This window comes from Alexandromys fortis, unplaced genomic scaffold (genome assembly GCF_014885135.2).
Source record: "Alexandromys fortis isolate MF-2015 unplaced genomic scaffold, M_Fortis_MF-2015_v1.1 scaffold_156, whole genome shotgun sequence".
NCBI classification, from domain to species: Eukaryota; Metazoa; Chordata; class Mammalia; order Rodentia; family Cricetidae; genus Alexandromys; species Alexandromys fortis.
In genome coordinates this window covers 3976969-3990876 of record NW_026068028.1, presented here as the reverse complement: position 1 = coordinate 3990876, position 13908 = coordinate 3976969, and the positions used below count along the sequence as shown (strand labels likewise).

General features: G+C 35.1%; 1 protein-coding gene across 1 annotated transcript in view; it reads left to right on the top strand.

Annotated features, from left to right (window-relative positions):
* Window positions 1-13908, top strand: part of Abca5 (ATP binding cassette subfamily A member 5) — a 63781-nt gene that overhangs the window by 14272 nt on the left and 35601 nt on the right. The window contains exons 6-12 of the mRNA XM_050164286.1: window positions 1617-1846; window positions 3504-3645; window positions 4694-4882; window positions 7347-7494; window positions 8406-8574; window positions 9219-9277; window positions 12739-12849. Of these exons, the coding sequence (XP_050020243.1) occupies window positions 1617-1846; window positions 3504-3645; window positions 4694-4882; window positions 7347-7494; window positions 8406-8574; window positions 9219-9277; window positions 12739-12849 (1048 nt within the window). The remainder of the gene's footprint in view (window positions 1-1616; window positions 1847-3503; window positions 3646-4693; window positions 4883-7346; window positions 7495-8405; window positions 8575-9218; window positions 9278-12738; window positions 12850-13908) is intronic.

Genomic DNA, 13908 nt, shown 5'->3' with positions numbered 1-13908 from the left:
TTTCCGAGACAGGGTTTCTCTGTGGTTTTGGAGCCTGTCCTGGAACTAGCTCTTGTAGACCAGGCTGGTCTCGAACTCACAGAGATCCGCTTGCCTCTGTCTCCCGAGTGCTGGGATTAAAGGCGTGCGCCACCACCACCCGGCTTAATTTAATACTTTTTGAAGCCTATTTTTATTGCATAGCTTTATGAATATAATTTATCATATGTATTTATTGATTATAGGTAATATTTCTGAAATATTCCTATATTATAAAGTATGTGAACTTTTAGACCTTTCCCTTGAATACAAATAAGTTAAAGAAGGTGACTACCTTCCTTATCTTAATTGTACTGCTAGATTTTATTTTCTATTCAACATTTATCCCTTATTTACAATGTTTCTAAGCTATGTTCCCATATAAACTTACTTAATGTTTATAACCCTCTGAGAATGAAACTGAAATAAAGTAATATCAAGTATCTTTAGGACTCTGAATTCCTGGCAGAGGATCAGATTATGACCTTTTGACTCCTAAATCTGTGCTTTAGTACAACTCTGACTCTAAGGTGGTGTGTGCATTCTTAAATTATGTTCTAAAGTTACAGCCTGATTCGACATTTCACACTGTAGAGAAACTAGCCTTAAATTTTGTGCCTTAGGCTAGAACTCTAGAATTGTATATCACATTTCTCCGTTTCCCCTAGGATCTGTGGGCTTTTTCCTGTTTGCTTTTTCAAATTGAAATTTACTATAAAATATTTTAATATAAAGTGCATATAAGCAGTCTTCTCTACCAAGCTGTACATTTCGAGTATATATAAATGGTAATGGAATTAGGGTCTGTAAGCAAGAGTCCTGTCTCTTCTCGCTGTTAAAGTGCTAGGTAGAACACCGACTGTAATAATCATGCTTTTTTATGACAGGAGTCTTGTAAGAACTAAAATAGGATGATGTGCCTAGAATTGTCTTAAAAAATTACAGCTTGCATGATATGACTGTATTCAGGTTTTTAATACTGTGTTACTTCAGTTGTGCTGTTCGGATAAAGATTGAAACATTAGATGATGATATTACAGAACTTAATTGTGTTTTAGTGAGACATTAGCCATCACAAGGGTAGACCACTGTGGGTAGTTTAGGCATTCATGTGAATAGTAGAAGTATCAATTGGTAAGTATTTTTATCACATAATTCCATAAATATGTCCTGTGTGTACCAATTTTAACTCAGTAAGAAAGCATGCTCTTTACAAAAAAGAACCTTTTTAAATATAGTCATAGGAATGGTGGTTGTTGATCATGCCTACAAGCCTCAGCTCTGAAGAAGCAAGCGTATTCTTATTTTGACTTTAATCTGCTTAATGTGGTAATAGAATCATATGCTTTTATTTTATTGGATAAATTAAATCAAAATTTATTCATTCCAATCTTCAAACTTTTAATTTCCAGAATGAATTAAGAGCGGAATTCTGCTTTTTATAATGATATTGTGGTTACTCACTTTATTTCAAGAGTGTGGCTTTCTGAGTATTTTATTTGCATGAGGTTACTTACTAATTTTAGGTAATAATAATCACATTTTATTAGGAGCTAATGTCAGAACTAAATTAATGTATTTACATTTTCTAATTCTAGTGGAAGACCAATGTTTCCCTATGGAAGGAGCTGGAGTCAACCAAGGCTGTTATCATGGGAGAAGCTGCCGTTGTAGAAATAGACACTTTCCCCCGAGGAGTCATTTTAATCTATCTGGTCATAGCTTTCTCACCGTTCGGCTACTTTTTGGCAATTCACATTGTAGCAGAAAAAGAAAAAAAGCTAAAGGAATTTTTAAAGATAATGGGACTTCATGACACTGCTTTTTGGTATGTTTAATGGTTTATTATTTAGTATAGCTAACAGTTGTTTTAAATATGCAGATCTTCAGCAGTATACTTTAATTTACATAGTTTAATACTGTGCTGATCCTGACTCCTTATAATGTTTCCGTTTTACTTAGAGTTTGTGACCAGCCAATTAGTTGCTTGTTTACTATGAGGAAAGAGCAATGTGGGAAGTTTGTGTTGATAATACATTTAAATTTTATTTTACATTCTGTTTGAACCCATGAGGTGTGTACCATGAATTCCATCATATCGTTTCACTGAAGATCTGAAATCTCTAAAAACTAAAAGTTGTCTATTAATGTCCTTCCCTGACGTCACAGCACATACACAACACTGAAAATGTAGTTAAAAAGATCGGGGTCTGCACGTGTAGTTTCTGAACTCTTTTTCCCTCTTGGAAACTTCAGTAGAGTAAGATGAGGAACACACAGGTACTTTATAGAGATACAAGTGGAGAAAACAGTCTCCACAGGTGAGCACTAATATATAAGAATTTTTGTACAGTGCTGATTTTATGGAGCCATGAATATTTTAAATAGCTAAGTATTTTTTTCTTTCTACTGTGTAATAAGACACTTTGTATACTGGCTGGCTTGTGCATGCCTATAATGCTAGTGCTCAAGAAATCGAGTCAGGAGGGTCTTGAGTCTGAGGCCAGCCTAGGCTACATTGCCAGATGCTGTTTCAAACAAAAATTGATTTCTTTTAGCTCATTTAGGAGGAAAGTTAGTACTGTGTAAGTTGCTATTAAAAGATGCATTTACAGTTTTTTATTTGGCCTAATGTAACAATTATAAAACTTTTATTAGGTTTTTACCAATTTCTTTGCATTATAAATCGTATTTTTATCTCCTATGTATGGGTGGTTTGCCTGCATATTTGTGCACCCTGTGCATGCATTATCTGCAGAAACCAGAAGAGAGAATTGGATATTCTGGAACTGGGGTTACAGATGGTTCTTAGCCTCTATGTCAGTTCTAGGAATCAAACCCAGGTCACCTGCAAGAGCAACAAGCGGTCTTAACCACTGAGCAATCTCTCTAGCTCCACACTGTTTTTTTGAGAGAGGATCTCCCCAAGTAACTCTGGATGCTTTAGAGCTTCCTAGGTAGACCAGGCTGGCCTTGAACTCACAGGGATATGAGGGAAAATCTTGAGTAAAAATAGTGACTTATTAATCAGCAGCTTACATTGGTGTGAGTATGGTAATTTATGTCATTAATTGGTAAGAACTTTTGTGTTTTTGATAATTAGGGGTTTAATTATAGTTCATTTTACAAAGAAAATAATTATATTGACTTACGAAACTGTTACAGTTTAAGAGAATCAGAGATGCTGTTGCTCTCTTGGATTTTTGAGTGTTTTAGCTTTAACCATGAATTGCTATTGCAGTTTAAAACTTTTTGGTGCTGACAGATAGTATTTTATCTCTCTATCAATCACATTCACCTGTGACTTGACTAATACTTTATTCTGGATTACTTAACAATATTAATTTCAGTACATGAACACATGCAGATAAATTCATTTAAAGAACAAAATGGGTAAAACTAATTTTAAGGTTAGTTTAAAGTAATGTTTTTCCCTACTAAAGTATGTTTGTTTGACTATAAATGTGTTTGTGCTTTTATTGTAGGCTTTCCTGGGTTCTTCTGTATACAAGTTTGATTTTCCTCATGTCACTTCTTATGGCAGTCATTGCTACAGCTTCTTCCTTATTCCCTCAGAGTAGCAGCCTTGTGATTTTTCTACTGTTCTTCTTATATGGATTATCATCTGTGAGTATTTCAACTCGAAATATCAAAGTACCTTGGTAATGTAGTCATGCCTTTTTCTTTGGTTAACTTAGTCAATTTTCCATTAAAGATATTTTTACTAAGTTGCAGATAAATAACTAGGTAGTACATGATGTAGTATTGTATTACAATGCTTTAAAAAATTATAACCTCATATTTAAATCTAACTTTTTTTGGTGTATTATGTTTTACATAGTTCTTCTGATGTTGTTTTTAGATAGTTGGTGGAAGATTGCACACTGCTATATTTTTCCCCCTTTCATGAGGCCTTGACTTTTTCAAGTTAGTTTATGTTATAGGACAATTAGTTTTAAAGGTTTTGTTTTTAATGTAGTTCTTTAGTAGTCTTGATATTCATTTGGTGTACTGGCTGATAAATGTAATGACTGGCATTTTAAAAATGATTCCAGTTTTCATTATGATTGATTTATATGCCCATTTATATATTGTTAAATAACTTTACTATCATTTCCATTCTTTAAATAATAAATTATAAATAACTCATATTTCCAGTATAATGATCTAACATATCATTTTCAGCACTCAGTTTAAAACATAGGTTCTTTGTTTAAAAGCTTGCTGGAGACTTGGGGTGATGACCCAGTAGGTAAAATGTTTGTCTGACAAAGATAAGGGCCTGAGTTAAGATCTCTAGCTCCCATAAAAAGTCTGGGTGCATCAGTGTGTGTCTGAAACACCAGTGTGGGTGTGAGGATTGGGAAGATGAGGGGATAGGCACAGGTGGGTCCCTGAAACTAACTAGCCATTACATTGTTTTTTATGGTCTCTACTGTATGAATGTGGTTATATTCCTATTATACAGATAAATGTAGGCATTAATATTTGCCAATTTAAAAATTTTAAATGTGTGTCTCTGTGTGAAAAGAAAGCATCTTCCCATAACATTTAGAAATTGTGTTTTAACAGCTGTTGTTTCTCATGAATAGAACTTTCTTTCACAAAAAGTTAATTTTGCTTTTGTGTCAGTGTATATGAGTTATACATTAACCTTAACATTTATGTTTTTTAGGTGTTTTTTGCTTTAATGCTGACACCTCTTTTTAAAAAATCTAAGCACGTGGGAGTAGCTGAGTTTTTCTTCACTGTGGCGTTTGGATTTGTTGGCCTTTTGATAGTCCTCATGGAAAGCTCCCCCAAATCTCTAGTGTGGCTCTTCAGTCCTTTCTGTCAGTGTACCTTTCTGATCGGTATTGCCCAGGTAGGTGATCCATGCGTCTTCCGTCCACCGCTGTTTTCTCTTCTTCCAGTTGAGTGCAGTGTCTTGTCCTGTCACTGACATCTAAACAAACAACTCTAACATTTCATGAGAAAGCCATGCAGGAAAACTGTTAAATCCCATCAGGAAGAAATGTACTGCAGTCTATTCTATATCTGCTTAGAACGTCACTTTGAATGTCTCCAATTTTAAGTTCTCATTAAGTATCTTGCTTACAAGTTCTGCAGGTTTTGCATCGTATATTTCATAACTCTAGTTCAGTGTAATAATTCAGTTTATTAGAAGTCACTTGTTTGAGTTACAAATAATCTTCATTGCTCTATTGTAAATACCTATACGTTTATTTCAGAAGAATGCTGAGCAGAAAGTTGTGTATGACACAGAGCAAAGTTTCATGAATAAAATAATTAAATACTTTAGGTGTGTGTAATAGGTTTCATTAGTTTAGGAACCCTGGAATAGTCATTCATCTAAATAATATTTAGAATTCAGGCAGGAGAAATGTCTTTTTTTATTATTTATTAGATTTAAAAAAAAAATACCAATCCAAGTTCCCACTCTCTCCCCTCCTCCCATCCCCCCCACACCCTCCCACCTCACCTCTATCTAATCCTCAGAGAGGGTAAGGCACATTGCTTTGTGGAAGGTCCAAGGCCCTCCCTACTATATTTAGGCTGAGCAAGGTATGCACCCAAAGAGAATAGGATCCCCAAAAGCCAGTACATGCAGTAGGGATAGATCCTGGTGCCACTGCCAGTGGCCCCTCAGTCTGCCCCAGCAATGCAACTGCCAGCCACATTCAGAGGGACTAGTTTGGTCCTATGCTTGTTCCTTCCCAGTCCGGCTGGAGTTGGTGCACTGCTATTAGCTCAGGTAAACTGTTTCAGTGGGTGAACCCATCATGGTCTTGACCTCTTTGCTCATATTCTCACTCCTTCCACTCTTCTACTGGACTTTGGGAGTTCAGTTCACTGCTCTGATGTGGGTCTCTGCCACTGCCTCCATCAGTTGCTGATAATATTTAAGATATTCATCAGTCTGACTACAGAGCAAGTCAAGATCAGGCCCCATCTCCTCTATTGCTTAGGGTCTTAGCCGGGGTCATCCTTGTGGATTCCTGGGAATTTTCTCTAGAGCCAGGTTTCTCCTAAACCTATCATGGCTCCCTCAATCAAGATATCTCTTTCATTGCTCTCATCTCTGTCCTTCGTCCATCTCGACTATCCCATTCCCTCAGGTTCTCCTCAATCCTCCCCTTCTCCTGCCTCTTCCCCTCTACCCTCCCTTCTCCCATACCCCCTGCTCCCAATTTTATCAGGCGATCTTCTCTGTTTCTAATTTCCAGGTGGATCTATATGTTTTTCTTTGGGTTATTACTTAGCTTTTCTAGGATCATGAACTATAGGCTCAATGTCCTTTGTTTATAGCTAGTATCCACTTATGAGTGAGTACATACCATATTCATCTTTCTTGGTCTGGGTTACCTCACTCAGGATAGTGTTTTCTAATTCCATCCATTTGCATGCAAAATTCAAGCTGTCCTTGTTTAATACCGCTGAGTAGTACTCTAATGTGTAAATGTGCCACATTACTATGAACATAGTTGAACAAATGCTTTTGTAATATGATTGCAGGAGAAATGTTTTAGTGGTTAAGTGAATTAGTTACTTTTCCAGAGGTTCAAAGTCCATTTGCTAGTACCCACATGGTGGCTTTCAAGTGGTTTTAATTCTAGTTATAGGGATCTGATGCTCCATTTTCTTCCATGGGCACCAGGCACACACATCATACCCAGACATATATGCAGACAAAACACCAGTATACATAAAATAAAAAACCAAAATTTAAAATTAAGACTATTCATATTATAAATTTGGTTTTTTATTTGTCTTACATGTATAGAGTAGAACATAAACTCAATTATTATATGTAGTTTATATTTGATGTTTTGTAGGTGTTTTATGAGGTAACATTACAGTAGATAATTTATAAATATATTAATTACTTGGAACTCAAGCGTCATTGCTATATGCTTTGAGACTATACTGTTGCACACAAACTTAAGAAACACAGACTGGGAAAAAAGAAAAGGTGGGCATGATGGTACATTCCTTTACTCTCAGCACACCTTTAAATCCTATAATCAGAAGGCAGAGGCAAGCAGGCTGCTGTAAGTTCAAGGCCAGCCTGGTCTACACAGAGAGAGACTCTTTCTCAAAAAACAAAACAAACATGCAAAACTTCACACAGAGTAGAAACCATGATTAAATGAATCATTTAGATAACCTTTTTAAAAAATATTAAAAAATTGTTTCCCTTATAAGAGCCTGTTACTAATTACTTTGAAATAGTTCTCCTAATGTCACTCTGGATATAGAGCTGTGCTTAGCGGTGTCAGCTTTGTTCTGATCACTTCTATGGAGTAAAGCTGGTGTTTTGCTTTCAGGTCATGCATCTAGAAGATTTCAATGAAGGCGCCTTGTTTTCTAATCTGACGGAAGGCCCCTATCCTCTAATCATTACTATTATCATGCTTGCTCTTGACAGTGTATTCTATGTCCTCCTGGCTGTGTATCTTGATCAAGTCATTCCAGGTATGTGGTTGGTTACTGTGGAGATTCTTAAGCAATACTGATCTTATAGGATCAGTTTAACTTTTTTTTTTCTCTCCTAGTCAGAGTATTTTAAGTCGTTGATGGTTTAATTTGCTTTTAAGTAATATATATGCATATATTCACAGTATATATTATGCTGAATATATATATACATATATATATATATTCACCAGCCACTAGTGGACATAAGATTATATAATAAGAGAGAAACTTCACAACTCAATCCTTTATTATTTTCAACTATTTTATTTTACCCTCTAAGATCCAAACCTGTGAGGCAGTCTTGTAACTCCACACACTTTCCTTCGCCCTTTTAAAATTGAAATGCAATCACACTATGTCCCTTTCTCTTTACTTCCTTCAGCTCTTTTCATGCCCCCCATTCATGGCCCCTTTTTTGTTGTAGTTACATCTGTGTCTTTCTTTCTGTCTGTCTAAGTATCTGTCTGAATGTGTAAGTTTGTAAACACAGCCTGCTGGGCCCTGCAGTGTTGTTTGTGTATGATTTCCAGGCTCACCATGTCACCCTTCATCCTTACCACGTGTTCTTGAGTTCCTCATTACATCTTTCAGATTCAAGGTCTGTCTAATATGGTCAGTACTACTTAATATGATGTTACTTAATTAATCATTACTATTTTTTTTTGAGACAAGGTTTTATTCTATAATCTTTTCTGATCTGGAACTTGCTGTGTAGTTTCTGCTGGTTTTAAACTCAGAATCTGTCTGCCTCTGTTTCCTAAATGTTAGGATTCAATGTGTGTGCTACCATGCCCATCTAGTAATGACTTTTAAAATTAAAATTAAGTAAAATAAGGTTATTTAATATGATTTAAAAAATGCTTTCAGAAATAATTTCTTATAACTCAGTTTTTAATTTCTATTTTTAGGGGAATTTGGCTTAAGGAGATCATCTTTATACTTTCTAAAACCATCATATTGGTCAAAAACCAAAAGAAATTATAAGGAGCTATCAGAGGGCAACATTAATGGGAATATTAGTCTTAGTGAAATTGTTGAGCCTGTTTCTTCAGAATTCATAGGAAAAGAAGCTATAAGGTATGATTCATTTGTGGAAGTGTAGGTAAATTGTGACTTTTAAATTCTGTAATATACTGTCATAAAATTTGTAGGCACTTTGATAATACTGACATGAAACAACACCGAATTTCTATCCCCTTTATTAATATAAAAAGCTTTTAATTAATGAAAGATGTAAATAATCTGTAAATTCCTTAAACAAGTGCGTCCCTTAGATGTTGTCTTGCACGAGAACGAGCGGGCGACACATGAGATAGAGAGCGGCAGCGCAGTCTTGGCCTCGTAGGAAGCGGGGTCCTTAATGTCAGGTTTCTGTGCTTTTTGTTTTAGTAGGAAAGCGATTTATTATTTTTTCCCATTAAATATTTCCGCCTTTTATTTCCTCTATTTTTTTGTACGAGAATGCAAATTTATTCATGTTTTAAACATGTGGGATCACAGTTTCACCCACCCATTTCCCCCTCAAATTTAATATCTGTTACCCAAGTATGTGCATACATCACTGTCTTAATAGTGTGGACAGTCTTATATTTCTAGAGATGCAAATCTAGTTCAAAATTTAACAGGTACAGCAATTAAGACAGCTTGGATAAAGATATACATGTAAGTAAATTTAATCATAAATTTTGTGTATACACTTAATATAAATCTGTGTTTTTCAGAATAAGTGGTATTCAGAAGGCCTATAGAAAAAAAAACGAAAACGTGGAAGCTTTGAGAAGTAAGTAGCCTGCCAAGAATCTAGTTCGTAGCATCATAATACTGGAGAAGTTTAAACCTACCGTCGTGATTTTCTGTCTTGCCATTATAGACACTTTATGTGACTAATGTTGATAATAAAACTTGACACCATGGAAACTGAGAAAGCCAGAAAGTGGTGTCTGTTAACATGAAAATACCCAATGGTTTGAGCCAACTTATGTTCTATTCTTTTATACTTTACTATTGTGCACAGGGGTGCATATTAGTTATCTGTTTTTCAGATTCTTTTTGTTGTGATGACCTGTCTCAAGAATTGGGATACATGTGTATGTGTCAGTATCGGATCAGTAAAATACACATACCCTGCCATTTCTAATATATGTGACTTTACTCTGGTAGGGTACAATAGTGTTTTAGTTTGGCTTTATTTTACTTTGGCCCAAATGCTCCTGATCATTCCTTCATTGGGCATTTGAGTGTTTTTTTTTCTAATGTACCTTTTAAAGTTTTTATTTTTTAGTATTTTAGGTTCATGGCATTTGTTAGAGAAAGGCATTCAAATATCCTATTCGAATCTGAAGCATGCCTTTTAGTTCTAAACAGTGTTTTTTTTAAACAATTAGTACATGCGATTTTATTTATTTTTCTTTTATTTTTCTTTTCTTTCTTTTTTTTATTGAAAAAAATTTCCGCCTCCTTCCCACCTCCCATTTCCCTCCCCTTCCCCCCACTCCTTTCTCCCTCTCCCCATTCTTCTCCCCCTCCCCCCACCTCTCTCCCCCTCCCTCTCCAGTCCCAAAGCAGCCAGGGTTCCCTGCCCTGTGGGAAGTCCAAGGTCTTCCCCTCTCCATCCAGGTCTAGGAAGGTGACTGGGTCTGAAAAAGCATGGGATAAAACCGGACTCTCTGAACATGGCAGACAATGAGGGCTGATGAGAAGCCAAGGACAATGGCACTGGGTTTCGATCCTAAACAGTGTGTTTTGATGAGCATAAGCAAATTCTTCATTTAAATTAGGCCACAAATATGAGTCTATCATTTGCGGCTGCAGTACAATAATGATAAATGATTCTTTAATTCTTTTACTTAACATTAAAGGTTATTCAATGTGAGTTATTCAACTGGAAGTTATTGCCCGTGCCAAAAAGCAAGAGAAGGAAATAAAGGATACCCAGATTGTAAAGGAACCAGTGAAACGAACATATTTGCAGATGAAATGATCAATCTCTGTGATAAATACAGTAAAACTAAACGTGTTCAGAAAGGTGACAGGGTTAAGATAAGTATATATACAAATCAATTGCGTGTCTGCATTCCAACTTAAAATAAGTTAAAGACCACTATTCACTATAGCATCAAAAATACGATGCACTTCATAGATAAATCGACAAAAATGTAGAAGACTTGTATCTTCAGAAGTACAGAACATATCTGACAAAAGTTCAAGGACAGGTTAAAATACCATGTTTAAGGATTGGAAGAATGAATGTGTATATGTGAATTTTATCCAGATCTTAGAGATTCACACTCAGTCAAAGTTATATTAGACTTTTTTGTTAATTTTGAGAAAAATTGATTCTGAAATTATATATAAATTAAATGACTTAGATTTCCCCAAACAGATGTGAATAATCACAACAGTAAATTTGGAGTTTAGTATTAACTTGTTTCAAGATTACAGTCATCAAGACTTTTTTTGACATAAAAGAAATAGAAAGATCAGTGAAACAGAGAATATAGAAATATTACTTATATTTTTATGCACAATTAAAATTTCAATAAAGTTTAAAACAAAATTAGAGAAATATGAACTGTGAGCCATGTGGAGCACTGTATACAAAACCTAGTGGAAAATGGGTCTTACAACCAGATACAATGATAAAAGTTAAAGAATTAAAACTAGGAGAAATATTTTGAGTTTTGGTTAAACAAAGATTTTATATGTATGGCTCCAAAAGCACAAACTATAACTGATTGAAAATTAAAGTCTTACGCTCCTTGTAAGATACTGCTAAGGAAATGAAAAAGTAATAGACTGGAAGAAAGGTTTGTAAATCCTATGTCTAACAAAGCACTTGTATCTAGAATATTAAAAGTGCTTCAAAATTCAAAAATAAGAAAACAACAGCCCATGTGTTCTAGTTCCACAGTTGTTGCTGTAATAAACACAATGAGCAAAAGCAGCTTGGGGAAGAAAGTTTTTCGCTCATCTTACACTTCAGTCCATCACTGAAGGAAGCCAGGGCAGGAATACAACCAGGAGCTGAAGCCGAAACCATGGAGCAACACAGCACGCAGGCTTGCTTTCCCTGGCTCAGCTTTCTTATCTGAACCAGGACTATCTGCCCAGAGGTGGCACTGCCCACCTCTGGTGGTGGTGTGTGTGCCCTCCCTTACCAGTCAACAAGGACAGGTCCCACAGACATGCCCACAGGCCAATCTGAGGGAAGTAACCTACCAATTGAAACTCCCTCAAAAACTTGGGACTGTGTCAAGTTGACAGCTACCTGATGCTAAGGAGATCATATATTAAATGGACAAAGTATTTAAACAGATATTTTACCAGTGAAGAAAAATGGATAGCATATCAGCACATGAAATTATGTTAAATGTTATCACTCATTAAGGCAATACAAATTAAAATCACCACGAGATAATTAAAATTGCAAATACTCATGATGTATATTAATGAGCATATAGGAAATGTATATTTTATTGAACTGTTTTAGTTGGCATAGGTTTTGTGCACATGTGTGCACAGAATATTGGTATATTACTTAGGGTTGTTTCTTGACAGCTCATTCCTGCTCTGTCATTTTAGTTGTTCATCTCTGTCCTCCTTCAATTGTTTATATATCCATTTAGTTATACATAGTTCATTGAACTGAACCCTTAGGGACTGGAAAGATAGGTGGCTTAGTAGTTTAGGAACACTGGCTTTGTTTCCAGAGGACCTAGGTTCAATTTCCAGCAGCTGCATGGCAGTTCACAGATGTCTGTAATTACGCTTCCAAGGGATCTGATACCCATGCAGGCAGAACACCTTTGCACATAAGATGAAAATAAAAAAAATTTACAAATTGAACCTTTTAAGTATTCTCTTAGCCATTCCTGTGCTTCTGATATCAATTCCTTGTTATGTTCTTTTTTGTTTCCACCATATTTAATTTATCTTCAGATACCTTTGTGAGATAAATTTTTGTTTTAATTTTATTGACAATTTTTAAAAGTTAGTATTCAGAAAACCTTCAAATATTTTGTGTATATCTTAAATCTTAATGTTGGAACAAATCAGTAACAGTTTATTTACATTTCCTGCTCTTCATACCACTGACTATGTTGAGTCTTTTTAGCCTGCTTAAACTGTTTTAACTTTATGTATTGAAACTTGTCTTCCTTAAGATTGCTTGGGATTATGAATTGCCTTACACAGCTGAACAACATAGAAACCACATCTGAGCCTTCTTTTCCCCTGAACTAGATTTGTCATTTGACATATATGAAGGTCAAATTACTGCATTACTGGGTCATAGTGGAACAGGAAAAAGTACATTGATGAATATTCTTTGTGGATTGTGCCCGCCTTCTGATGGTAAGAATTTTCTCACAAAAAAACTCTTAAATTTTTTTAAGTGCTATTAATGAAGGCGTCACAGTTTGTAGTGATTATTTGTCCTCTACACGTGTGCTAGATGATTTGGATGAGTGATTGGGGATAGCTATTTCAATGTCGATGAAGAAATTTTTTCTTTATTATATACACATTTCTTAAAAACTTGGCTCATATTTAGTAAAGTAAAAATATATTTTTAACCATTTATTTTTATTTGCTTTATTATTTATTTATTTTATATACCGTTTCCATCACATATTTATATGTGTACATATGTTTAGTCCTTATCTTCACAGAAAAACAAATCAGTAAGTAACTAATTGGAAATTAAATTGCCATTATAAAAAACAGAAGTGTCTCAATATGCATCTGGAGGAAAGAATGATAAATAGCTATCTACTAAAATAAAATAAAAACTTTAGGAGCCGTACCTCAAGGTACTAAATCTAAATCTAAATCTGGGGCTGTTTCATAGGTGTAAACTCTGCGGAATCCTCATGTTTCTACAATTACCGAATAGTGTATCAGTGAAGTAAATCTTATCATAAAGGGGCCAGATTGTATTGAATCTGCATTTCAGCTTTGTAAAAGAGACTTGACCTTCAAAACTAGTGTGACTTTTTTTTGAAATGTTCTCTGACATTAGTCCTAATGTCTTACACTTTAGACATACAACGTTTTTTAGAGTTCTCCACACGTTTTCACATGATTTAACGTTTTGTAAGTGGAACATATTACATTCAGCTGAGATAATAAGAAAGCTGGAATTTAAGACATTATTATGTTCAAGACCGTACAATCAGCTTGTGTAAAATTTGTAGATCTTATTTTATTATCTCATAGTGTCTGGAGGTGAAAGAAATCTTTGCTGAGTCTGAAACAGTGTCAGTGTAGATGTTCCCTGAGAAGCCTGTAGTTTGCTGTTCTTCCTGCTATGTGATATGGCCTGGAAAGGAAGGAAAATGAGTTTGAAATATAAGTGAAAACTCAACACCAATACTATGTAAATGAGAATATGTTGTATCTTCCAAATTTATA